General features: G+C 42.1%; 1 protein-coding gene across 12 annotated transcripts in view; it reads left to right on the top strand.

Moving 5' to 3' along the window:
* FREM1 (FRAS1 related extracellular matrix 1) overlaps window positions 1-26527 on the top strand; it is a 200940-nt gene that overhangs the window by 93330 nt on the left and 81083 nt on the right. For all 12 annotated transcript variants that reach the window (XR_015243554.1, XM_086685328.1, XM_086685331.1 and 9 more), the window contains 8 exons: window positions 3371-3564; window positions 4244-4334; window positions 7422-7589; window positions 12340-12548; window positions 15478-15571; window positions 19009-19261; window positions 24454-24648; window positions 25752-25937. Coding sequence is in view for 11 of the 12 variants with exons in the window: in XM_086685328.1 (XP_086541454.1) it covers window positions 3371-3564; window positions 4244-4334; window positions 7422-7589; window positions 12340-12548; window positions 15478-15571; window positions 19009-19261; window positions 24454-24648; window positions 25752-25937 (1390 nt within the window). In the remaining variant the exon portion in view is untranslated. The remainder of the gene's footprint in view (window positions 1-3370; window positions 3565-4243; window positions 4335-7421; window positions 7590-12339; window positions 12549-15477; window positions 15572-19008; window positions 19262-24453; window positions 24649-25751; window positions 25938-26527) is intronic.

Raw genomic sequence — 26527 nt, 5'->3', positions numbered from 1 at the left:
CAGGCTTTGCCCTTCGCCATTTTGTGTACTGATTTATCACTTTATGTTCAGATTTTCTCCAAGTCTGTTTGCAGGTGCTTGTGGCCATAAGTAGACTGGAGGGATGTAGGGGAATTCAGCCGCAACAGCTTAATGATTGGGCACTAGCTTTTCACTGTCTGGGAATGGGTATTCAATAATGTCATTTTTACAACCAAATTTCAGTACAATGAAAATTCTTTATTTCTCTATGGAGCTTGTTAAAATAGGATTTTTCTTACCCACAGACACATACACAATAATGGTTTAAACATGCATAAATATGTAAAGATGCACCAACTTAAATGATCGTAAAGCATGTTGAAAAATGTGCCCACCAAGAATCACTACAGGCATATAAAAAAGCATACTTGTACATTCTTTTTACACAAAGAACACATTGGAGAATAAATTAGCATGGAAAATGGTCTCTCTGAAGGCACAATAACTATTGTTTCCATATTAAATCCAGTTTTTCAATTAAGTGGAGCCTCACTGATCCGCACTATGGCTGGGAGGTCCCGTAGAGAATTTCTGAACTTTGTAGATTAGCGAAAAACTCTAATTGGGGAAAAAAATTGTGACACAGACTCCAGGAGACTGGAGAAATGGCTTTTATTGTGTTCTTTTATTTTGATAACTGGCTTTAGTTTTTAATTATTGAAATGCTTCATAATGGAGGAGTACCTATGACGGGTGCTTTTGTAACCGTAATGAAGGATGGAGACAGGGAATTAATTAATTGAGCATCTACTACCAGGTACTCCCTGTGCTACTAGACAGAAAAACTGAGCCCCAAAGGGGTTAGATTATTTGCCCAGGGAGCATAGCTTGTAGGTGACTGAGCTGACATTCCCAATCTTGGTCATAGTAAAGCTTACCCATGTTTTAGTTTTTGCTTTGTATGCCAATTTAATGTTTATTTTTGAGAGAGAGAAAGAGAGAGGGACAGAGAGAGATGGAGTGCGAGTTGGGGAGGGACAGAAAGAGAGGGAGACACAGACTCCAAGGCAGGCTCCAGGCTCTGAGCTGTCAGCACAGAGCCCGATGCGGGGCTTGAACTTACGAACCACGAGATCATGACCTGACCTGACGTCGGACGCTTAACCCACTGAGCCACTCAGGTGCCCCTGTGTGCCAATTTAAAAAGGACTTTTTTCCATTTTCAAACTAAGTATTATGGACACCATTATTGTAGGCAAAACTAGCACTGCTGATCTGTGCTTCAGGAACAATATTAAAAGGAATAAAACCGGGGTAAGAATACTCACTCTCCTGCATCAAGCTGTGTAAAGACCATGGTGATAAATATTCCATTTCAAGAGAGAGTAATTGCTTTCTCGCAACCAATCATGGATTATTGTAAAACATAATAATAGATGTCGTGATAAAGCTGTTTGGCAAAGCCTCCCTGCCCTCTTGCATGGTTCCAAACCAGTGAGTATGACTTTAAGAATTTTTTAAATCACAGGGGCGCCTGGGTGGCTCAGTCAGTTAAGCGTCTGACTTCAGCTCAGGTCATGATCTCCCAGTTTGTGGGTTTGAGCCCCGCGTCGGGTCTGTGCTGACATCTCAGAGCCTGGAGCCTGCTTCCGATTCTGTGTCTCCCTTTCTTTCTCTGCCCTTACCTCACTTGCGCTCTGTCTCTCTCTCTCTCTCTCTCTCTCTCTCTCTCTCTCTCAAAAATGAATAAGTGTTAAAACAAATTGTTAAAGAAGAGTTTTTTAAATCATAAATAGGGCATGTTGACTGAGTTAGCAAATGCTGAAGAAGTGCCTCCTACCTACAAATACCATGCCAGATGTCGTAGAGCTACAGAAGCGAACATAGTATTTACTGAGCACCTACTACGTGCCAGACATTTTATCTATGTAGTGATATTTGATCCTCATAACAACTCTGTGAGGTTGTTGGTGCTACCCTTAACCGATCAGTAAATTTGACGCTCAAGAAAGTTGAGTGAGATGTTCAAGATTAATAATAGCCACTAAGTGGTATACTTTGCACTTCAACTGTCTGTCCACTGACAAATTCCACGTGGTTTGTTCGTGATACTACGATTCTCCCCTTGTGGACCTTTCAGTCTAGGAGAGACTGACATGTAAACTACTAGCTAATAACACAAGGCGATGAGATAATATTGTTTGTTGAGGGATAAGCACAGTTCAGAAACAGTTCATTCCAACTGAGAAATCGGGCAAAGTTTTCAGAGGAGCCCTCAAGGGTGAGAAAGCCTCAGGTTGCTGGAGACAACAGGAGAAAAGCACTGCAGATTGAAGGAACAACGTGATCCAGACCGCAGACACCAGCTTGAGAACTACAGCCCGGTACTGCGTGTACCTGGAGTCCTGGGTTCACGTCGAAAGGTGGTAAAAGACAGAGTTGAAAAATCAGGTGTGTCTAAACCATGGAGGTCTTGGGTGCCGTGGTGAGGAGCTGGAATAATTTAATCCCTCCCGAGTGGTTGTTTAGATTTTTGAGGCAATGCATGACTGATTTGACTTGCATTTTTTTAAAGAGAACACCAGAGGTATGTAACGTCTAGATTGGGTATTGGAGTTGGAGCTAACAGGAAGCAGTTGCAATAATGTAGGGAAGAAGTTAAAAAGAGCTGGCGCTAGACCAGGAAGAGTGGGGCGGGGGGTGGGGGGGTGGGGGTGTGGTCACAGCGCAGGGACTTTTGTAAGTGGAGACTCTGGGACTTGGAGACGTGTTATGTGTCGGTGGAGAAGGAGGAACCAAAGTCATGACAAGGTTTCTAGGAGTGATGACTGAGCGGAAAGAGGTGGTGAAGAAAGGCACAGGGTGTTGGTGGAAGGGAGAAGCGGGAACAAAATCAGGAACATATTTTGTGTATTATGTGCCTGTTCGACAGCATTCATGACTGCATTAACTAGAATTGTGATAATTATATTCTTTTTTTTTTTTTTTAATTTTTTTTTCAACGTTATTTATTTTTTGGGACAGAGAGAGACAGAGCATGAACGGGGGAGGGGCAGAGAGAGAGGGAGACACAGAATCGGAAACAGGCTCCAGGCTCTGAGCCATCAGCCCAGAGCCTGACGCGGGGCTCGAACTCACGGACCGCGAGATAGTGACCTGGCTGAAGTCGGACGCTTAACCGACTGCGCCACCCAGGCGCCCCAATTATATTCTTAAAATACAGCATAACATGGGTAAGAATGTTCCATTTTGGGCTCACGTTCTTGATAGCTCCTGAATCATTTCGATGGAAGTATATTGCAAGCGGCAGTTTTTGAAAAGCAGCTTAATCGTGACTAGGTGATGGTGGGGCGTTTTCTTTGGTATCTCCTGGTATTTCAAATTAATGGCACAGGTCATTTCTTTCCAGATGGTGACCATCCACATTACTCCAGTGGATGACCAGCTTCCAAAGGAGGCTCCTGGAGTTTCTCGGCATTTGGTTGTCAAGGAAACCGAGGTGGCCTACATAACTAAGAAGCATCTATATTTTATAGATACAGAATATGACAGGGATCTCGTCTACACAGTGACAACACCCCCATCTTTCTCTTTCAGCCACAGGTATCTCTATGAGAAGTCATCACCTGGGCTCTTTGTAGAGGGTTGTGTTCAAGGATTGAGTTGCAAGTGTCCATATACATATACTGCGGTTCAGCTGCTTTGTTGGTCGGACCTGAACTTGCGTTCAATTCCACATTTACTTTAATGTCAAACTTATCCCTTCAAAAGCTGTATTAATTGATCAGTGACCTGCCATTTGTAGTGTCTTCAGCGTAGGTAAACTTAAAATGGTCTTTCATCTTCTTTTCATACAACACTTCTTTTTTCTAAAGGGAGTGTTATTTTTGTCTTTTCAATAAAATTTATTGAGTCTTCACGTTAGTTTTAGATGTTGCAGGCCACAAAATGGTCATATTCGATGATCCCAATCAGAAAAGTGACATGAACATACCTGAGGCTTGTAAAAAAATGTTTTTTTTTAAGATGAGAAGAATGATTCCCTTCCATGAGGTCAATGTAGAAAATTCTGTACGGGCTTTCTGTAGTCATGAGAATGGCACTGATGATTCTGGACTGAAGACTAGAACCCCCCGACAGAAAGAGAAAATATAAAGATGGAACATTTGATTTCTTCTTACCATGAGCTTTTTTAGCTTTAGAAAATTTGGTTGTGGGCTATCTGATTTAATGTTTCTTGCCTGGGAAATTAGCTGACGTGTTCTCCCGTGTCTCTCGTTAGGCATCTGGATGCTGGGAAATTATTTATGGTGGATAGTATTCCAAAGCTAACCAAAAACCCTGCAGCCCCGGGGCTGAGATCATTCACTCAGGTATGATGCTATGCTAAAATGTTGATAAACGTGATGTAAGTGTCTTTTTTTCCCCTTCCCTCTCCCTCTGTAAGTATCTTCTGAAAAGGAACGGCACTCCTAGTGTTGCACTTGACAATGTTGGCCTTTGACTTCTGTCAAAAGCATCAAATGTTTAAAAAAAAAAAAAAAAAAAAAAAAAAAAAAAAAAAAAAAAAAAGCATCAAATGTTTGATGTTTACGTTCTTTCTGCTTCCACGCTTTTATTAAGCACGTGACATCTATTTGAAAATGTTTCCTTGCGGCGCCTGGGTGGCTCAGTCGGTTAAGCGCCGACTTTGTCTCAGGTCGTGATCTCGCGGTTCATGAGTTCAAGCCCCGCGTTGGGCTCTGTGCTGACAGCTCGGAGCCTGGAACCTGCTTCGGATTCTGCATCTCCCTCTCTCTCTCTCTGCCCCTCCCCTGCTCATGCTCTGTCTCTCTCCAGAATAAATAAACATTAAAAAAATTAAAAAAAAAGAAGAAAATGTTTCCTTGAGCTGGATATGATTTCAAAATCTTGTTATTATTTAACACAGCCTTTTGCACCGGGCTCTGATTTACAGACCTGGGTGCCTATGGTTCTATTCCAATAAATTCAGGTCACTCAATACCCTACTGTATTAGTTTCCTAGGGCTGCCATGGGTACCACAAACTGGGTGGCTTCAAACAACAGAGATTTCCTGTCCCAAAGTTCTGGAGCTGGAAGTCTGAAATCAAGCTGTCTGCAGGGTCATGCTTCTTTGAGAACCTGTAGGGAAGCCTTCCTTGCCTCCTCCTCGCTTCTAGAGGTTTTCTGGCACTCTTTTGCATTCCTTGGCTTGTAGATAATCACTACAGTCTCTGTGTCTATCATCTGATGGTCGTCTTCTCCCTGTGAGTCTCTCTCTTCTTATGAGGACAGAAGTTCTATTCGATTAAGGGCCCGCCCTTCCATATGACCACACTTCATCTTAGTTTAATACAGCTACAACAACCCCATTCCCAAATAAGGTCATATTCTGAGATCCTAGAGGTTAGGACTTCAACATATCTTTTCTTTTTTTTTTTTTTTTTTTTTGGTGGTGGTGGGGAGGGGAACACATGCGATTCATAATATCTGCTACCTTCCAAAATCTTTCACCAACCTTCTCCCTCTTCCTCTGGACTCTACCTCTGAAAATCACACTAATGGTGATGAATACTTAGGCAGCTGCCGGACTCCAGCTCCGGCAGGTCCAGGGGTTCCCGAAGGATGAACGGCGTCGCGAAAATAGCAAATGGACCCGGACCACAGCAGTGTGTTAGACTGGCCGCTTTATTGTGGCAAGCGTGGCATTATATTTGTTAGCAATTTCCTTATAACATGTGTCATCTATGTTTTCTGGCATTACCTGATTCTAAAGATGTTCCTTTGTGTAATCACCCATTAAGGAACAACATAGTTATTTTCTCCTAACGTTCCCTCCTGCCCTTTCAAGGTCATCTAGCTCTCAACACCTCAAGGGGAACGTTTACAGGGACGTGACTTCTTAATTGTTCCTTTGAACCATTTGCGGTACAAGGGACAAAAGTATTCGCTTTGGTCTGGGGTGCCGGGAGGGAGCCAAGAGGGCCCTGGGAACCCACGCCCTATGCGCTCCCAGAGAGACAATGTATACCTAGGAACTAATGAACCATTCTGTACCTTAACCCACCGGGTCCAGTTATCATCTGGAATGCCTCCTGGGGGCCAAGTGGGCCTAGGGGTTGGAGTAACTTGTATCCGTATATACATTCCTTTGTTGCCAGAGTGGGGATTTCGAACCCATTTGTCCCCCTCCTTGGCTGGGAAATATATGGGGCCGTCCTTCCTTTAGGTAGAGGAGTCTTTTTTTTTTTTTTTTTAATTTTTTTTTTTTTCAACGTTTATTTATTTTTGGGACAGAGAGAGACAGAGCATGAACGGGGGAGGGGCAGAGAGAGAGGGAGACACAGAATCGGAAACAGGCTCCAGGCTCCGAGCCATCAGCCCAGAGCCTGATGTGGGGCTTGAACTCCCGGACCGCGAGATCGTGACCTGGCTGAAGTCGGACGCTCAACCGACTGCGCCACCCAGGCGCCCCTAGGTAGAGGAGTCTTTATAGGGGGTGGCAAGGGCTGGATGTAGGGCCGCATGATTTCCTTGTGGAATCTTCTTTCTTTCCCCAGTGGTTCTTTTCCCGGGGGGCCTGTCGTGGGCAATTCCCCAACCGACAAATCCCCAGGTGCTTTCACTGGGAGGGGGGCTGCCCTGACCAGCGCTAAGGCCAAATTATATAAAAGCAGGAGTCCGAGAAGCTTTACTTTCGGTGGGCCGCCATGCAGTGCCGATCCGTCCACCGCCCGGGCCCTGCCATCAGGCTGGTTGGAGAGCTTGGCTTCCGACAGGCAGCAGCTACCCCCATCCTTAGAGCTAATTCTGCTTTATCTCACTGCAGTTGGATGTTGCAGATGAGTATGTAAACCCCATGTGCTAGGTACTATTATTTTATTATTTGATTTTGGTGATAAGGAAACAGAGGCCTTGCAAGTTTAAGTAACTGGACCAATATCACACAGCTAATTGATGGTGGAGCTGCCTTGAAATTAGAGCTTGCTTTCTTCCTTTCTTTTTTAAAAATTTTAATGTTTATTTCTGAGAGAGACCGAGCGTGAGTGGGGGAGGGGCAGAGAGAGAGGGAGACACAGAATCCGAAGCAGGCTCCAGGCTCCGAGCGATCAGCACAGAGCCTGACGCGGGGCTCGAATGCACGGACCGCAAGATCATGACCTGAGCCGAAGTCGGATGCTCAACCGACTGAGCCACCCAGGTGCCCCAGAGCTTTCTTTCTTTTATAGAGTTGGATGGCTTCAAGCCCTTGATATATTTCCTTAATTTCTTTGTTCCTTTCCCTCCTGGTTTTAGAAAATGTGATTTATAAAATAGAGCTTTTTGGAATCTTCAAATTGATGATGTTGGCATTTGCAATTGTTGACGTCCACACGATGGTTTTTGAAGACCTAGCTCTCTGAAAGTCTCTGATTCTTACCGATGGGTACCCACATGTCCATGTCAATTTGCCTTGTAGCATGCTGTGAACTACATGAAAGTGGCCTACATGCCACCCATGCAAGATATAGGCCTCCATCCGGGACACGTCCAGTTTGCATTTTCTGTCAGTAACCAGCACGGGGGCACTTTGCATGGGATCTGCTTTAACATCACGGTTCTTCCAGTGGATAATCAAGTTCCTGAGGTAGGTACGATATTTGATATGAAAGATGAAAAGGAAGAAAGACCTAATGAAAGAGAGGAAAGCCTTGAAGACTTACTGGAAATGATAACTTTTCTTTGGGTTATTTTATAGAACTTTAAAACAATTTTTTAAAATATTTATTTATTTTTTGAGAGAGAGGGGGAGAGAGAGAGCACGAGCGGGGAAGAGGCAGAGAGAGAGAGAGAGAGAGAGGGAGACATAGAATCCCAAGCAGCTTCCAGGCTCCGAGCTGTCAGCACAGAGCCCGACATGGGGCCCGAACTCACCAACTGTGAGATCATGACCTGAGCCAAAGCATCGGACGCTTCACCCGCTGAGCCACCCAGGCGCCCCTATTTTATAGAACTTAAAAATTTTCAGCTACAGTGTAGGAAAAAAAAAGCGTGGGGAAGGGAGTCTTTCACCTCCCATGAGACTTTCTAAAAGGTGAGATTTTTCCAGTTGCTGAATTTGGCATTATTTTTAAAACTTTATCAAAATCCTTTTCATTTCCTTTCCTTTCCACTGAGTTTCACATGTTGATCAGGGAAGGGGATTAAGTTTTGGGTCTCTCAGCAACCAGAAGGGCTTATTTGCTCTCACTGCGGGCCAACTATATGCGTGCTAATCTAAATAAGCCTTTTAATTTTTCAAATGAATTAGGACGGGTTCTTCCATTCTCTCCTGCCCCCACCCCAGTGTTGACGTAACCGTGCAAGCACTTGTGTCTCTCATTAAAACTGAACTACAAAGGCGATGCCACCTTGTGCATCTTATCTGTGAGGCTGGACTTAATGCTGAAGGTTTGTTCCAAACCCCATCGGAGGGCTAGACTTAATTAGTGAGGCTCTTCTTGGGCTCATTTTCCCCTCAAAAGTGAAAGACAAAGTAGGATTACCTAATCATTAGGAACCAAAATGGACGAGAACCATGCGTAAGGAAAAACGTCACCTTCCAGGTACCCATGAGCCTCCTCACCATCTCTACATCTAGCCCAAGTTGGGGGGCAGAGGTCTCACTGTGAGGGACCAAGGGGCTTACCCAACCCCCAGAACTGTTCTGATAGATCCAAACCATACTTTTAATTAATGAGTTGACCAAATTTAAACATCAGGAAGTTTCATACCGACTCTAGATTTCTGACTTCTCTTGAAAATTTGGAAATTCGAGGAATAGTGAACTCACTTATCCCCAGCAGCAGTTGGACAGGGCCTGGTCTCCAGTCTCCAGAGGCCCCACCCAGCTCAGTACACTCATTTACATCGCTGGCCTGACCCCTCAGGCCTCTGAACTTGTAGTTTTTGGTAGAAGATGCACCACAGAGCTCACACAAAAGGCAAAAGAATCTGAACTATATTCTTTGATCCCTTCCCTGTCACGGACCGCATCACATTCCCCATGAAGAAAATAGTTTTGAACGTCTGGTAATCTGATTAGATTTTATTCACACCTTTCTTTCCTGTGTATGAGATACATGCCTGAAATAGCCCAGCATTTAAGAAGCCAAAGCTTTTTCTAAAACAATCGGGGAGGGAATAGTGTTTTATGCAAAGCAATCCAAACCTCTTGCTAGAGAAGAATGATCTGTGGAGAAAACTGAAAACAGTGAAGTGAACAGTTACTTCCCTCATTTGAAGGTAGATGGAATAGTTCTCCTCATAGCTAACGTGGCCTAGTGGCTTCTGTCTTTTTTCTGTAGTGTACGGGGCAAGTGAAATAGTCCCTTAGAGAACTGAGAATATCAGAAATAAAATTAAATGAATAGCTCCAGTGAAACCAGTCACACGAGTGGTGAAAATACCACAGAGAGCTGGGTTGAATGATAACCATGAGGGGATCTTAATATGATGCTGATGAGAAGACCCCAAAACCTCAGCACTGGGTTCCGGCAGAGACTGAAACATTAGTGATGAATGAGTCTGGGCAAATTAGCCTTATGCTTTTACTTTTTTGAAAGTTGCCCTAAACTACATATATATTTTAAAACCATATAGTGTAGCGAAGTATATCCCTGGAAACATTAGCATCTTGGGGTATCAACTGATACAACTCAGGAATCAATGAGGCTGGAAGACATGGACCTTGTTTCAAAAATAATACTCCTCTTTCCTCCTCTCTCTCTCTCTCTCTTTCTTCCTTCCTTCCTTCCTTCCTTCCTTCCTTCCTTCCTTCCTTCCTTCCTTTCATCTATCTATCTATCTATCTATCTATCTATCTATCTATCTATCTTTAAGTAGGCTCCACACTCTGTGGAGCCCAGTGCGGGGCTTGAACTCACCATCAAGACCTGAGCTGAGATCAAGAGTCAGACACTTAACTGACTGAGCCACTCAAGTGCCCCAATATTCCTCTTTTAATAAGAACTCCCTTTATTTCTTTCTCCTGCAAACAGTAAAAATGTAGTTTCGACCACATGGAAGTATGGCATGTGGGAAGGATGGGGGTGAGTGGTTGTAGGGAGAAAAGTCTCTTGTTGGACGTTTTCCTTTCCTGGCGGCAGTAGTGTATTGAAGAATTGGAGGCAGCTATCTCAGGAGGGTTGGTCTCTAACTTCCAGGATCCAGGGGGCTGCCTTGGGACAGCTGTGCCTGCTGGGCATAGGGATAGAGCAGGGCTCCGAGTGGAGGCCGTGACTTCTTGCTCACTTCCCTTTCCTCTGCCCATCCCCCCCAGCCCCCACTGCTCCCTTTACCAACTTTTTCCTCAGGAACATTCTCCTTTCAGGGAGCAGCAGCTGCTCTGAAGACAGTGGCTGTTTCCTTGGAGAACACTGTATCCTCACGTGGGTAGGGCACTCAGCTCAGACCTTCTGCAGGGGACCGTCAGAGCCCTTGACTTGGTGCCCCAACTCTATCTGCTTGCTTTTACCTCCATGAATAATGTAAATTTGGGAGAATGATGGGTTAAACAAGGTTCACCTATTTCCCTACTACGGGATCTCAGAACATTGAATATGCTTATGTGCCTTATAAATCTCCAAGGTGAAGATTGACCTTGACTGTTTTTGAGACTTATTTGACCATAGAACACTTCTTGCCAAGTACCAATGTGGTAATAAAACATCCCAAGCCTTTCTAACTTGCTTTTTACTTTAAAAAAAAATTTAATGTTTATTTATTCTTGAGAGAGAAACAGAGAACAAGCATGGGAAAGGCAGTGAGAGAGGGAGACACAGAACTGGAAACAGGCTCCAGGCTCTGAGCTGACAGCACAGAGTCTGACACGGGGCTTGAACTCACAAACTGTGAGATCATGACCTGAGCCAAAGTCAGACACTTAACTGACTGAGCCACCCAGGTACCCCTAACTTGCTTTTTGCTTTTAAGTGAGTTGTGAATCGAACGGTAGCTTTTGCTATCATCAAAAGTTATCTTTCTGGCTTAATTATTTGTCTAATGTTAGTACAAATATATTTCTTGTGGAATCTTCAATTTCTAATCTTCAATTTCCTGCTCTACTTCTGTCTCTAAAATACTGGTTACCACTGACACTTAAAAACTCTAACCAATTTCCGAAGTCTTTAAGAGTTTTTAGGGTGAAAAGGAGACGAATTCTTTTCTCTAGGGGAATTTGATAGAATTGTTGTTCATTTTCTAGATAAAGGTATATATATGTGTATGTATATATATGTGTGTGTGTGTGTGTGTGTGTGTGTGTGTGTATATACCGCTCATATGGGGGGTAACTATGGAGACGATCGTCATGGTGGCAGAGGAGGCTATGATCGGGGCAGCTACCGAGGCCCAGGTGGGGACCATGGAGGCTTCCGAGGGGGCCGGGGTGGTGGGGACAGAGGTGGCTTTGGCCCTGGCAAGATGGACTCCAGGGGTGAGCACAGACAGGATCGCAGGGAGAGGCCGTATTAGCGTGGCTCCTGAGGTTCTGCAACAGCTTTTCTTCTTGTACCCAGTGTTACCCTCATTATTTTGTAACCTTCCAACTCCTGATCACTCATGGGTTTTTTGTGTTGGACTATGTAATTGTAACCATACCTCTGGTTCCCATTAAAACCATCGTTTTAGTTGAAAAAAAAAAAAAAAAGAGGAGCATGGGATATATAGATATGTATATCGATATAGATAAATATAGATAGATATAGATATAGATAGATACATATATATAGATATATATAGATAGATAGATCCAGCAACGGTGGGTGTGGATTTGGTGATGTATATTATTATTTTCTCCATTTAGTACCACCAACAGTAACCAATTTGATTGCTGCTTCCACTCTTTAGGGACCGAGGTAAATGAAATGTAGACAGTTTCAGGTTTATGAATCTGCCTTGCTTCTTTGTCTATATCAGTGCTTAGAATTGGAAAAAATTGGTAAAAAATAGTTTTCATCCAGTATGTTTAGCTATGAACTTGTCCCCTTTACCACATTCTTTTTTTTAAATTTTTTTAATGTTTATTCATTTTTTGAAAGACAGAGACAGAGCGTTAGTGGGGGAGGGGCGGGGGGGGGGGGGGGACACAGAATCCTAAGCAAGCTCCAGCTGTCAGCACAGAGCCTGACAGGGGCTGGAACCCAGAGATCGCGAGATCATGACCTGAGCTGAAGTTGGATTCTCAATGGACTGAGCCACCCAGGCACCCCTGCCCCTGCCCCCGGCCCTACCACATTCTTGAAAAAATTAATCGACCTGTGAAGGTGGTACTGGAAGTTTTCTATTTATTTAATGAGCTCTGTCTTCAGGGCTATCTCATGGAACAAGGCTTCGAATGTTTTCTTCCTTCGTTTTAGGTATTTACCAACCCCCTGAGAGTGGCTGAGGGAGGTCACTGCGTCATCAGCACAGAGAACATTCTGGTTTCTGATGTGGATACCCAACTGGACAACATCTACCTCTCCCTACAGAGACTGCCTCAGCATGGAAGGGTGGAGTTGGATGGATTTCCTCTAAACCCAGGAGGCACATTTTCTTGGGGAGAACTCCATGCCTTAAAAGTTAGGTTAGAACATTTCCTGGATTTTTTTGTCTTTACATGCTTCGGCCTTCATCTGGATCAGTTGTGAGGCAGAGGAAGAGGAAGAAGTTTTCTAATTTTTTGTGGGGGGTGGGGTACCAGCATGCCAGTGAATACTTTCAAGGGTCAGTTGAAAACGAGAAATGACAAATTTTAATTTCCCTCCAGACATTTTCTTTCCATCTGGCTTGCTGTACCGGTGGGAATGACTTTATGGATATTTGAGACACAGAAATTAGTTACCATGAATATTAAATTTGCTGCAACTGTACATATCACAAGAGGTGATAGCCAAACTGGATGAGTATAGACTGAAATAATCTATATGGCCAAACTACATAGTTGAACTTGGCTTTAAGGAGTGTCAGTTTCATAAGACTGGAAACTCTGGGATAGAATTCTGTTGATCAGTATCTTCAGTGTAAATTTTTATTTCATTGCAGTCAAATATGTGGGATACACCAGGGAGGCAGGGCATGGAGTGGTCCTTGGGTCTCTGACAGTTAGGGATAGAGCAGCTCGTGTCTTTCTTTCTTTCTTTCTTTCTTTCTTTCTTTCTTGTTTTGAATTTATTTATTTTTTATTTAAATGCAAGTTAGTTAACATACAATGTAATAATGGTTTCAGGAGTAGAATTTAGTGATTCATCACTTACATATAACACCCAGTGTTCATCCCAACAGGTGCCCTCCTTAATGTTTATCACCCATGTAGCCCATCCCCCCACCCAACACCCGGCCAACAACCCTCAGTTTGTTCTCTGTATTTAAGAGTCTCTTACGGTTTGTCTCTCTGTCTGTTCTTATCTGATTTTTGCTTCCCTTCCCCTATGTTTGTCTGTTTTGTTTCTTAAATTCCACGTTAGTGAAATCGTGTGATATTTGTCTTTCTCTGACTGACTTATTTCACTTAGCATGATACAGTCTAGTTCCATCCACGTAGTTGCAATTGGCAAGATTTCATTCTTTTTGATTGCCAAGTAATATTCCATTGTACACGTCTTTATCCATTCATCAGTCAGTGGATATTTGGGCTCTTTCCATACTTTGGCTATTGTCGATAGCGCTGCTGTAAACATTGGGGTGCATGTGCCCCTTTGAAGCAGCATTTTTGTGTCCTTTGGATAAATTAGAGTGGTTCATTCCTTACAGACCTACAGCAGTTCCTTGCCCCTTGAGGTCTTTCATTTTTTCTACCTAATGTAGTTTTGTAAGAAACTTTCCTACAAAGTTTGGTAAAAATGCCTTCTTTGTAAAATAATGCAAGACACTGAAAAGCAAGGGTCAGGTAGACAGACATACGAGTTGATTTATCACTTATAAGTTCAAGTTGTAAATGGGAATTTTGACCTTTTAGAGGGTATTAGGTATCAAATGCATAATTTCACACTTGGAGGTTGCTAGGAACTAGGATTTGTGCAAAGGAAGATCAACTTTTATCCAAAGTTTAGTTTAGTTAAATTGTTTATTCACAGACTCCAATATCGTGACCTCTTTCCACTACTCACGCTTATCCTCATTGAAATTTCCCTTTTTTAGACATCTCAGTTCTTAGCTAAATGTTAGAACAAGACCTCTGTTTAGGTAATTCTTACTAGGGAATGCGTGATAGATAGGAAAAAAAGTACTAATATTTGCAGCACATGTAATTCAAGGGCTCTTCTATAGACTTGGCAATTATGTTTTTTTTCTATTTAATCTTCACAGCAATAAAGCCTGATAAGGTAGATGGCTGTATTCTCATATTATAGTTGAAGAAACTAAGGCAGAAAGAGGTTGAGGTCACTCAGCTAGTATATGGAGGAGTCTGATTTTGAAAGAAGTTTTGTTTGACTCCACAGCCATGCCTTTGGATGTGTGCTCCTAGATCTACCTGGCCCTGGGTTTCAGCATGATAAGATAGGATTAGTACATTTTCACATATCTATTTTTGTTGAAATTATCAGGGAGCGTAGGAGACAGGGTGTGGAAGGGATACTGAGGGCAGGAGGTGGACCTTCTTCACCATTAGAATAGAATCCCCAACCTGAGTCCCTAGCCAGTGTATGGGTGAGACTAGTCCTGAGTTAAATGTCTTTTAGTCCTGGGATTTTTTTTTCATGTGTAAATGTTATATATGTTCGATTTACTATTTTTATGCAACTTTTAATTTCATTTCCTAAGACTTGTTTCCTATCTTGAACAAATCATTGGAAAGCTAAAAATTTGGCTCAATTCGATAGCTGTTTAGAATTTGTGGTAAGTAATAAGGAAGTGCTAGATACTTGTGGTAAGTGTCACTACAATGGCTGCAGAGTAAATGGAAAGTCTTGAATTAGACGATTCTGTTACAAAACTTGACTGAGAATTAAAGAAAAGTAGGGCCACGTCTAGACCCCTAAAAATATTTTTAGGTCTGGAGAGATTCGAAAATCCTTATAGGTTAAATGGAAGAGAGCTATTAAGTAGAAAAGGGTAAATGGCAGGAGACAGGCAATAAGTAATTCATAGATCAGAGTTTTAGAGAAGAGCTGAACAGATCAAAAGCACAGGCAGAAAGAATAGGGGAGGAAAGGGATCATCAGAATCCACACAGTGTCCTGCTTTTACCTGTCTACTGCTGTCTCAGTAATGCCCATGGCTCCAGCCTTGTTTCAGGTAAGTAAGCAGAACTACACCAGATGGTTCCCATTGCCATGGTGGCAACTTGGAGGGCTGCGTTTTGATTTGGGGGCAAATGATGAATGCATATACCACATATATGCAACTTTTGCATTCAGGGACCCTTGAGTAGTTGAGTATGTGACTTCATGATTATGCTATGTCTTTTGTTATTTATTGACTATGTGGCAAAAGCCATGGGCGAGCTCTTGTGTCAGGCATCTCCTACTGTCACGGTGGCCTTGAGGGGCTAGTGGCAAATATCATCCCCACAGATATCGACATGATGGATCTGAGATACTACAGGATAATATATTCTTGGAGGTCACAGATGGCACGAATTCAGCAGACGTTGTTCTACGTGTTGAGGTAGGTAGAAAGTTTCCTCCCTGGTTCATATGGGAATAAAACATCCAGTTTGGAAGCCTCTGAAGAGTTCCTGATAGAACTTGAAACATGTGGACTCCAAAGGAAAGGGATACCAGCCAATGTCTGAAGGTAATAGGCAAGAGACAGCAAAGTTATATTGGTGAGATGGGCATACTGCTTTCTCTTTCCAATCCATTTAAAGATTGAACTGTCCTGACCTCAAATCCAGATACTTAATTTAAAAACCAATTCATTCTGTGTATAAATTGATTCTAACATTTTTGAGCTTTAACACTCAGAAATATTTATATAGCACCTATCCAGGTTAGGCTAGTGTCACTGGCCTTTTCCTTCTCGAATGGAAGAAATCATGTCTTCATGTGTGTGGTGCCTCTTTGTGAATTCCTGTGCTATGTACTCCTTTCTCAGATCTGTTTGAAATAATTATTTTCCCCCTTTTGACAAATTATGAAAAATCTGTGTATAAAGGTTAATGAGAACCCCTGAATTTCTCTGTTGATTGACCACTTAAGTCCACAGCAAAACCCATAGGATTTATAGGAATTTATAGTTAGTGACAAAGGAAGGTCTAGAGAAAGAATTATGTTCTTCATTACTTTTATCTACCAAATTCTATTTCTGTTTGAATTTTGTCAGATCTTTGTGATATGAAATTATTATTAGTGGTAACAATGTGTTTGTCAGCTATTTTTACAGTTAGTAATTAAGAATGATTACATCTATCCAGCATTTTAAAGAAGTAGACAGAGAAGGAATTATCTCCATTTTATAAGCAAGGAAACTTAGGTTCAAGAAGTTTCCGTGACTTGCCCCAAATCATTCATGTGACTGTGTAAATAGTCTGTTTTATTGCTACGTTTTGGACAAAAGCCCATGGCTTGTGGAAGCCAATCAGAAGTACAGGTCATTTTTGGACAATTATGGGTGATTATTTTCTGTCCAGGAAGAATGTCTTAAATTCTGTTGCCTTTGGGCTTTATTATCCATTTGAAAGCCGGGCTATTTTGTATTTTGTCAGGTGGTCATCATGGATATATTGGTGACATTCATCAGATTGAGTGAAGAACAATAATAAGAAAGGTCTTTAATGAATCCACTCAGAGAACTTGAACAAAGATATTGTTTCCTGATAAGCTTCGGCCCAGGGCATGATCTCACGGCTCATGAGTTTGAGCCCCGCATCCGGCTCTGGGCTGACAGCTCAGAGCCTGGAGCCTGCTTTGGATTCTGTGTCTCCCTCTCTCTCTGCCCCTCTCCCACTCACGTTCTGTCTGTCTCTCTCTCAAAAATAAATAAACATTAAAAAAAACCCAAGTACCTTCTACATGCCAGTTCCTATGCTAGATGCTTGGGGTATGATGATGAACATGGCAAAGAATGCCTCTGGACTGTTAGAGTTTATAGGCAGGGGATGAAGGCAGACATTAACGATTATCACAGAAATAATTAATTAGTTAAAAACTGGATGTATTCTACAAATAAATGGGATGCTGAAAGAGAGTAAATGGTGGAAGTCTCTCAGTGAATCTGAGTTGTTCAAGAAGTTTTCCCTGAAGAATCCACATGCACCCTGGAGGACAGGGTAGCCAAGCAAAGCACTGGGGCAGAGCCTACCCAGTCACGGGGCAGAGAGAGCATGCAGAGATGATGCAAAGACCAGCGATGGCAGCAAAGGCACCCTCGTGCATGAAACGGGGCCTAAGGCATCCTAGGAGCAGTGCTAGGAAGCCACTGAAGGTCCCTATAAGGGGACCTGATGGAAACCACATTTTATTTATTTATTTATTTATTTATTTATTTATTTATTTATTTATTGTTTATTTATTTTGAGAGAAAGAGAGAGCACGAGCAGGTGAGAAGAGAGAGGAAGAGAGAGAGAATCCGAGGCAGGCTCTGCACTGTCAGCGCAGAGCCCGATGCGGGGCTCGAACCCACAAACCATGAGATCATGATCTGAGCCAAAACCAAGAGTTGGACGCTTAATGGACTGGGCCACCTGGGAGCCCTGAAAGCCACATTTTATTTTTTTTTTATTTAAAAAAAAATTTTTTTTAACGTTTATTTATTTTTGAGACAGAGAAAGACAGAGCATGAACAGGGGAGGGGCAGAGAGAGAGGGAGACACAGAATCTGAAACAGGCTCCAGGCTCTGAGCTGTCAGCACAGAGCCCGACGCGGGGCTCGAACTCACGGACCGTGAGATCATGACCTGAGCCGAAGTCGGACGCTTAACCGACCAAGCCACCCAGGCGCCCCAGAAAGCCACATTTTAAAAGGAGAGAGATTTACAATCCGAAGAGAAACCAGAGTGATGAAAGCCACGTTTAAAAAAGATCACCCTGGTGGAAAGAAGGGGAGGAGGAAATGTGGCTTTGACAAGTATCGACAGGCTGGACTTGATAACTAAATGTGCACTGCACACACTAAGTTGTGACTGTGAACTTTGAGGCAGGGTGTCCTTCGTTCTGATTTAAAAGGCTTGCCTTGGGGCGCCTGGGTGGCGCAGTCGGTTAGGCGTCCGACTTCGGCCAGGTCACGATCTCGCGCTCCGTGAGTTCGAGCCCCGCGTCGGGCTCTGGGCTGATGGCTCAGAGCCTGGAGCCTGTTTCCAATTCTGTGTCTCCCTCTCTCTCTGCCCCTCCCCCGTTCATGCTCTGTCTCTCTCTGTCCCAAAAATAAATAAATGTTGAAAAAAAAAATTAAAAAAAAAAAATAAATAAAAAAATAAAAGGCTTGCCTTTTCGAGTGTCTGCATCATCCTGTTAGATTCAGAGAGCCAGAGTGATCCCACATTGTTCTTCTTTCCTTTCGACTTGGAGGTTGTTGTTCACGATGATGAGAGAAAAACGTTTTGTCTAGTTGAATCCTGGGATTGATTTAATGGTTATGGAGTTTCAGAGTTAACTCAAAATGTTCGAAATGCAGCTGCTGCTTATTGTAAGTTTAGGGAAACTTCCTGGGTGGCAGGGAGTTGTTGGTGGAGGAAAGCTTTGTAATCGCCACATAATTTGAAATATAAATAACTTTGATGTGGTAAGTGTAAATGCATCAGACCACAAGGACCAAATTTCCTCTAGAATATGTGTGAATTTAACAAAAGAGGATAGGGACTTTAGTGAAGACTGCTGTGTATTACATTTATATTTTGTCTGTCTGGAGACAAATGAGAGCTTTGAGTCCCAAACCATAACTGTACTCTTCCATTCCTACCTAAAATGTCTCCCATGTTGGCCATTTCTTGCAAGATGGTTCATATGGGGGAAAGACACAGGCTGCTTGGCCAAATTCCATGGCTATTGTTTCGTGTGTCTGAAAGATCGAAAATGCCTGTCATTCCGACTATGAGCTATGGTTTGCCGGCTGGGCAATTTGTCATTGCCGCCTTTTTCTTGAAAATGTGCGTTGTTTCCCCCTAGGTATTCCCTGTAAATGATGAGCCACCACTCCTCAAGGCTGATCTCATCCCCATGATGCATTGCTCAGAGGGCGAAGAGGTGGTCATCACCTCTGAACACATTTCTGCTACTGATGTGGACGGCGATGACTCGAGACTGATGTTTGTGATCGCCCGAGCACCTCAGCACGGGCTGGTGAGGAAAGCTGGAGTCGCAGTGGATCAGTTCTCTCAGGGAGATGTCATCTCGGGGGCTGTGACGTACAAACACACGGGTGAGTGACCGCACGGTGACCAGTGTGACTGGGGGGATGCAACAACTGAACGGAGTCTTAATGCCACTCCTTGCCAGGGGCTCTGATAGCCTTATAGTCTCCGTGCTTGCTCTCATTAAAAAAGAAGCAGCAGCAGAAGCAGGTGCGCCTGGGTGGCTCAGTCGGTTGAGCGTCCGACTTCGGCTCAGGTCGTGATCTCACAGTTTGTGAGTTCAAGCCCCGTGTTGGGCTCTATGCTGACAGCTCGGAGCCTGGACCCCGCTTCGGATCCTGGGTCTCCCTTCCCTGCTCATGCTGTCTCTCTCTGTCTCTCAAAAATGAATAAACGTTAAAAAAGAAATTTAAAAAGAAGCAGCAGTAAGAGCAGCTCGTATCCCATTTTTTTTTAAAGTAGAGTCACCATATTTAGAAGGATTTCTGATCTCAGTTATACGATCAATTTCAAAGAGTGGAGGAGGAGCCTGTATTATTGCTGCTTTGTTCTTGATGCTTCCAACAGACCTTCAATTCACCCTGGGGTTGTCCGCATTCCCTCTTTGGTCCATCTGTAGAAGATTTTCTTTGACCATCACATCTTTGGGACCCATAAATCATAACAGAAATGCCTGAAGGAAGCTCCCTAAGAAAATTATATTATTAATTTTAAAAGTTTACTCGATCACCAGCTAGCTCCTAAGAAGTAACTTGTCTGCCTTTTGAGTTCCTGAAAAGCCAAGGTGATATCTTACGCTTTGTGTGACACCCACAGCACTACAGAGTGATGGACCCAAATTAGTGATGCAGTAAACGCTTGTTTATTAGCCTCGTGCTTTCATTTCCGGCATCACATTATATGGTTACCCAGGTAGCATTTGTTCCTCATGTACAATGTTCAAATGGAGAAACTGTGAATTCAGTGTCTGTTATCTGCAAGGCATGGTGCTAGGCATTTTGGGCTTCAAAGGAGTATAACCCAGACTCAGCTGTGAAGGACTTTTAATTTAAATAGATAGACAGACCCACTCACGTGCAAAGATGATAGCGTCACATATCGGTACCTCATTAGTCGTCGCCCCTAGCATGTCTTCTGATCTCTGGGTTGAGGGCACCTCCTCAGTAATAATACTGCATATTTCCTCTGGTTGCCTTTTATCGCACTCTGCTACAATTTCATGTGTACTCATCCATATGCCACTCTCATCTGTGGATTCCATGGGGTGCATGATGGGTAGATAAGGCCAGGTGAGTGGTAGAGGGAATAAGGTGTATCAGGATTCAGATCATTTTCTTATTTGAAAGAACATGGGGAATACAAGCAACGCGTGGGAGTGGGAACTTGGGGTGGGGGGATTGAGATAGGTAAGGATTAATTTGGAAGTGGGGGAACATTGTGAAATAATATTTAAAAATTTTTTTTAATATTTTATTTATTCTGGGGAGAGAGAGAGAGAGAGAGACAAAGCGTGAGCAGGGCAGAGGCAGAGAGAGAGGGAGACAGAATCCGAAGCAGGCTCCAGGCTCTGAGTTGCCAGCACAGGGTCTGATGAGGGGCCCGAACTCCTGAACCGTGAGATCATGACATGAGCCAAAGTCAGACGCTTAGCCATCCAGGAGCCCCCAGACATCTTTTTAAAAAATGGTATCTCCTTATCTTCTTCTTTTTTTAATATTCATTTATCTTTGAGAAAGCGAGAGAGAGAGAGAGAGAGAGAGAGAGAGAGAGAGAGAGAGAGACAGAGTATAAACAGGGGAAAGGCAGAGAGAGAGGGAGACACAGAATCCAAAGCAAGCTCCAGGCTCTGAGCTGTCAGCACAGAGCCCGACATAGGGCTCAAACCCACAAACCATGAGATCATGACCTGAACCAGAGTCAGGTGCTTAACAGACTGAGCTACCTGGGCACTCCTCCCCTTATCTTCTTAAGTGTGTTTAGTCTTGGGAAGGGTTTCACTGGTCGTATCCTTGTCCTGGGGAACATAGTCCACATGTTCGATGTCTCTCAAGAGTCCACAGGTAGGTGCTTCATTTTGATTTCCCCAATAGATCTCATATAGATGGGCAGAAAAGGGGCCGAAGCCCAACGTCTATCGAGTTTCACATAATTTTAACATTTATGGCAGGCTCATGCATACATAAATTAGGGGTGCTATGAATCTGTCTTTTCTGCCAGTGCCTTGCTCTAAGTGCTGAACAACAGTTTACGTATTTATAAATCTCTTCTGGTATGATGGCCACGTAAGGGACTGTGGACTAATTTTTTTTTCATGAGACCTACTAGGACACTAGGCAAATTACTAAAGATAGACGTTTTTTGTTGTTGTTTTGGGGTTATGTTACTAAATTAGGAGAAATACTGCCAATTCAAAAGATGGTTGATTATTTGAATGATGTTTCTTTGTAATGTTCACCCAATTATTCAATTGGTAGTAATTTAGCACTGCGTGGGAAAGACTACAGGACCTGAAATTTCTGTGTTCTGTGCTTGCCTCTATATGTTGATTATAAAGGCCACCTGAAGATAATCTTGTCACCAATATTATTTGCTCTCCATGAGTATAAAAATAATACTACATGCTCATTTCAAAAAACTTGGAAAGTATGGAAAAGCATAATGAGGTTTTGAAAAATCTCCTATTTACCTCTCAGAGATGATCACTGTTAACATTTCAGTACTTTGTTTTCTTTTTTCTAATCATAATTTTTAACATAGTTGCAATCGTGTTTGTAGTTTTATTGATTACATTTTTCATTGAGATTATCAGCTAACATGTTTATTAAAATATTTATTAAATGTTATAAAGTTATTGTAAATGTAAATTTTAGTAATTGAATAATATCTTATGATGTAAAATTACATGATTAATTTACTATTCTCCCAACATTAAACATGAAGTCTTTAAAAAATTTTTTTTAGGGCTGCCTGGGTGGTGCAGTCAGTTAAGCATCCGGCTCTTGATCTCTGCTCAGGTCATGGTTTGTGAGTTCAAGCCCCGCATGGGGTCCTGCGCTGGTGGTAGAGAGCCTTCTTGGGATTCTGTCTCTCCTTCTCTCTGCCCCTCCCTCCCTTGTGCATATTTCTCTCTTTCTCAAAATGAATAAACAGACTTAAAATGTTTTTTTGAATAACGCCACAGTTAACAGTTCAAAGTATAAATCCTGTCCTTAGACTGTACTCCATTCAAAGTAGAGACTTGGCCATCCATGTTGTAGCCTTTTTTGTGACTAGATGCTCAGCCTGCTTTTTCAGCTTTTCTGTAAATGTACCTAAGCTTCCACTATATCAAAATTACAGTTATGGAAGGTACCATGTTTCCTTTTTTTTTTTTTTTTTTTTAAGCTCTCTACTCTTCCTAGAACGATTTTTCCACTTCTCTTCCTGCAGGTTCTCATTCCCCCATCTCAATTCTTTGCCTCATCTGCCTGGTAAAGTAATTATCATTTAATGCGTGGTATAAAGCCAGCAGAGCCATCTGGAAAAACTTCCCTGACTTTCCTTGCCATGTGTGCCTTGCCCCCATGCTACTGTCAGCCAATACTTTCATCTTCTTCTCTCTCAGCCCCCCATACGTATTCAGGCTGAGATACGTGAATTTTCCATTTAATTGGACTTAATAGTGGCGATTTCATATGGCTCCTCTTAATACATATACACATCAATGATCCACTACATTTCTTTCTCTACCATTAGATTGTGTCAGTGCCTGACCCATAAAAGGTCTTTTGACATTTGACATTCTTTTGAACCGCCTGACATTTTCCAAATGTCTGCCTGATTCTCTGCTGGAGCACCCAGCCTACTAATTATCAGATACGAGGCACTAAATATATATTTATCAAGTGAATGAAGAATAGATAAGCTTTAAGCCCATTTATGTTTTGATAAATATGAATATATGAGAGGCATCTTAATTTTTGCTGCTTCTAAAGTTAAAGCTGATTATTTAATTCTAATTCTCTCAACTTCAACTCTGTTTTTTCTTCTAAGCCTAGCTGTCTCATCCTTTAATCATTTGGTGGCTCAATAATATCATCTCTTGATTTTCCTTTCATTATTTTAAGCAGGTAGAATAATGCCAAGCACAGTATTGTATAAATTTGACCAATGTGTCTTGTGAAAATAGACGATGTCCCTGATCTTTTGTGTGCCAGTCTCATTAAAACTTCCAACGTTTGCGTCCCTCATGGCACTTTCAGTGTGAAGCATGAGAATTACCAAAAGCACTTCTGCAGAACTTTTCTGTCCCCTGGATAGTGAGTGCTTCTATCTTTGTGCTGTTAGTAACCCAAGAGCAGATTGGCTGGTTTACTGATAAACTATCAAATCCTGACGTTTTTTTTCCTTCTTTCTCCCACTGCTTACGTTGGGGGCCATTTTGTTTATCTTTCAATTTTTATTAATTTTTTATTGAGAGAGAGAGCATGCACACACGTGAGCAGGGGAGGGGCAGAAGGAGAGGGAAAGAGAGACTCTTAAGCAGGCTCCACGCCCAGTGCCCATGACCGTGAGATCATGACCTGAGCCAAAATCCAGAGTCAGATGCTTAATCAACTGAGACACCCAGGTGCCCCAAGTTGGGGCCATTTTAAATCCCATGAGCATAAGCCCTAAAGAGTAAAAGGGGAAACAAAAATAAATGCAACTTCTATGCCATGTCACGTTGCTATTTTGTTAGCACCTTGGCTATTATATAATGGGGAAAATACTAAAACGACAAAAATGTGGATTATCTTTCTATTTCGCCTTCCCAGCTTCTGTTTCTCATAACTGTGGTGTGGGTGATGTGTGTTCACTTAAGGTAGTTAATGTAAATGGGAAGACAATGCACTTGGAAGGACGGGGGTGCCTTCTACTCTCCCTGAGGTGGGTCCTATCACTAAACACTTATGAAGGAAGAATGAAACCTTCCCTAGTCAAGCTTTGTGCCTCTCCCATGTTCCTTTGTGAACAGTCAGACCCTTGTGAGCCCCTTTTTGCCCCTCCATATGGTGATAGAGGGCTGGCAGAGATTTCACTGGAGGCAACAGATGGGCAAGCATTTTTTCATTATTTTCACGACTATTTAATTTCCTAGTGATAAAATTGGGTTTTATATTGTAGCCACATAAGCTCCTTTCTTTGCCATTCTATGCTTGTGGAAGAGGTGTACGTCGATTTCATCTTAGTATTCTGTGTTTTTTACAAAGTCAGGTTTCAGCGACGGTGTGTTTTCCAGGTGGTGAGATTGGCCTGGTGCCTTGTTATGATACCATTACATTGGTGGTTTCGGATGGAGAAGCTGGTCCTTATGTGAATGGCTGTTGCTACAATGGGCCTCATCCATCTGTTCCTCTTCATGAGTCCTTTCCAGTGTATGACCTCAACATCACAGTACACCCAGTGGACAACCAATCACCTTCAATTGCAATAGGTGACAATGTTTTCTTCTATTAAAGTTCTAACATCTCACCTAGTGTCATAACTGTGGTTTAGTGAAATAATATGCACTTGAATTATAGTTAAAATAAACTACAGAATTGCCTATGATAATTGCCTCAATGCAAATTTGTGGAAAACTCAAAGTGTATAAAAGATTGCAGGGCAAAGGAATTTATTTGTTTCAAAATTTAGGTAATTCTGTGTGGAGAGAGAGTGCAAGTATGTTTGTGAGTGTGTGTGTGTGTGTGTGTGTGTGTGTGTGTGTGTGTGTGTGTGTTGGGATCAGGACAACATTGGAATCCTCAAATATTCTGGCTTTATTTCACATGGGGAAATATCATTTGTCTGCTGGAGAGAGAGTAATTTATTTTCTCCATAATAATTTCTATTAGAACAGAATGAAAATACCAGAGAGACCATTTATATACATTTAACCTTATTTGCTTTTTAGAAAGTCATCGCTTCATAGACATTATGTATATGTTCTGTTGCTTAGAAAAAAAAATACGAGCATATGTATGGATGTTATTGTAATTTGCAAACTATCTCCCAAGCAATGTTCTGGAAAGGAAGCTTTATCCCTGCAGAATAATTAAGCACCAAGGCATGGAAAAAATGTTCGTTATGAGTAATTCATAATAGCTTGCAGGCAATTAACGCTCTGACAAACAGAGGTACCAACTGATCTTGAAGAGTACATAAACTACATTTAGTGGCTTATCATTAAAACAGTTTGGCAATTCTTATTTTCATTTGTCACTTCTATAGAGACACAAGGGAAATCAGAGTTCCTTGAGAATGACTAAAGGGCTGTACTAGAGCATTTAGTATTTCTGCTGTCTTTCCATTATTGTCTGGCTTGCTTGTACAAGAAAAAAATATAATTCCATAAGTCAAATTAAATTCCACCCATTACCCCTGAATATTTTCACTGTAAGGAGAAATTATGCCAGAGGAAATGAACATCTCCCATGGAAGCGTATTTGCACATGGGAGGCTTCTCTGAATTGGAATTACAATCACTCCCTTTTGTCTTCACTATTCTGATCAGGGGATTTCACACTAAGTCATAATTGTGTTATCATTTGTATGCAGGTACCATGTTCGTTGTAGATGAGGGTTTCTCAGCAGCCATTACCATTAACCATTTGTCCGCCACTGACCCTGACACTGCAGCTGATGACTTGGAAGTTGTTTTGGTTTCTCTTCCCCAGTTTGGCTACCTTGAAAACACTCTTCCTTCTGCAGGTTTTGAAAAAAGCAATATGGGCATAAGCATAGGTAAGTCATGGCTTCGTGGCTAGCAGTCACTTGCCTATGTCTATGTATCTGACTCACCAAATCATGCTTAACGACTGCGTAAGGACTTCAAAATTGTTCAAAGGACTGTATACATTCAAGGAATTATTATTATAGCTGATACTTTTGAAAATTATTGTTTTTCAGCTTAATTTTCTGTTTTGAATTTCCTTATGTATGGGAGTTTACTTCAAAGTAAGTGGAAATGTCACATAGGAAAACTATAAGAATAAATACGGAAGAAGGAATGTTTTAAAAGACCTTCATAGCAACCCAGAATACTGTGATATCATAAATCTGGTGGAGCTCACAGGTCTCATTCTCCTAACCTTTTAGCACTTTTAAAAGACAATGGCAGAAAAGATCAGGACACGTATCATGGGTGTAACAGAGAGAGAGAGTGAGCCTGAGATGTTGAAGGTGAGGACTTTAATTTTGAAAACGGAATGTATCTCAGATATTTAAATAGCTCTTGTATTTCAGACAATAACAACTAAAACAAAAACATTAATAGAGTGACTGAATGCATAGAAAAAAACAAGACCCAACTACATGCCGCTTGCAAGAGGCTA

The sequence above is a fragment of the Puma concolor genome, chromosome D4 (genome assembly GCF_028749965.1).
Source record: "Puma concolor isolate L17-30 chromosome D4, mPumCon1.1.hap2, whole genome shotgun sequence".
Taxonomy (NCBI): domain Eukaryota; kingdom Metazoa; phylum Chordata; class Mammalia; order Carnivora; family Felidae; genus Puma; species Puma concolor.
The sequence above is the reverse complement of the archived record's forward strand: the minus strand, read 5'-3'. Positions and strand labels throughout refer to the sequence as shown.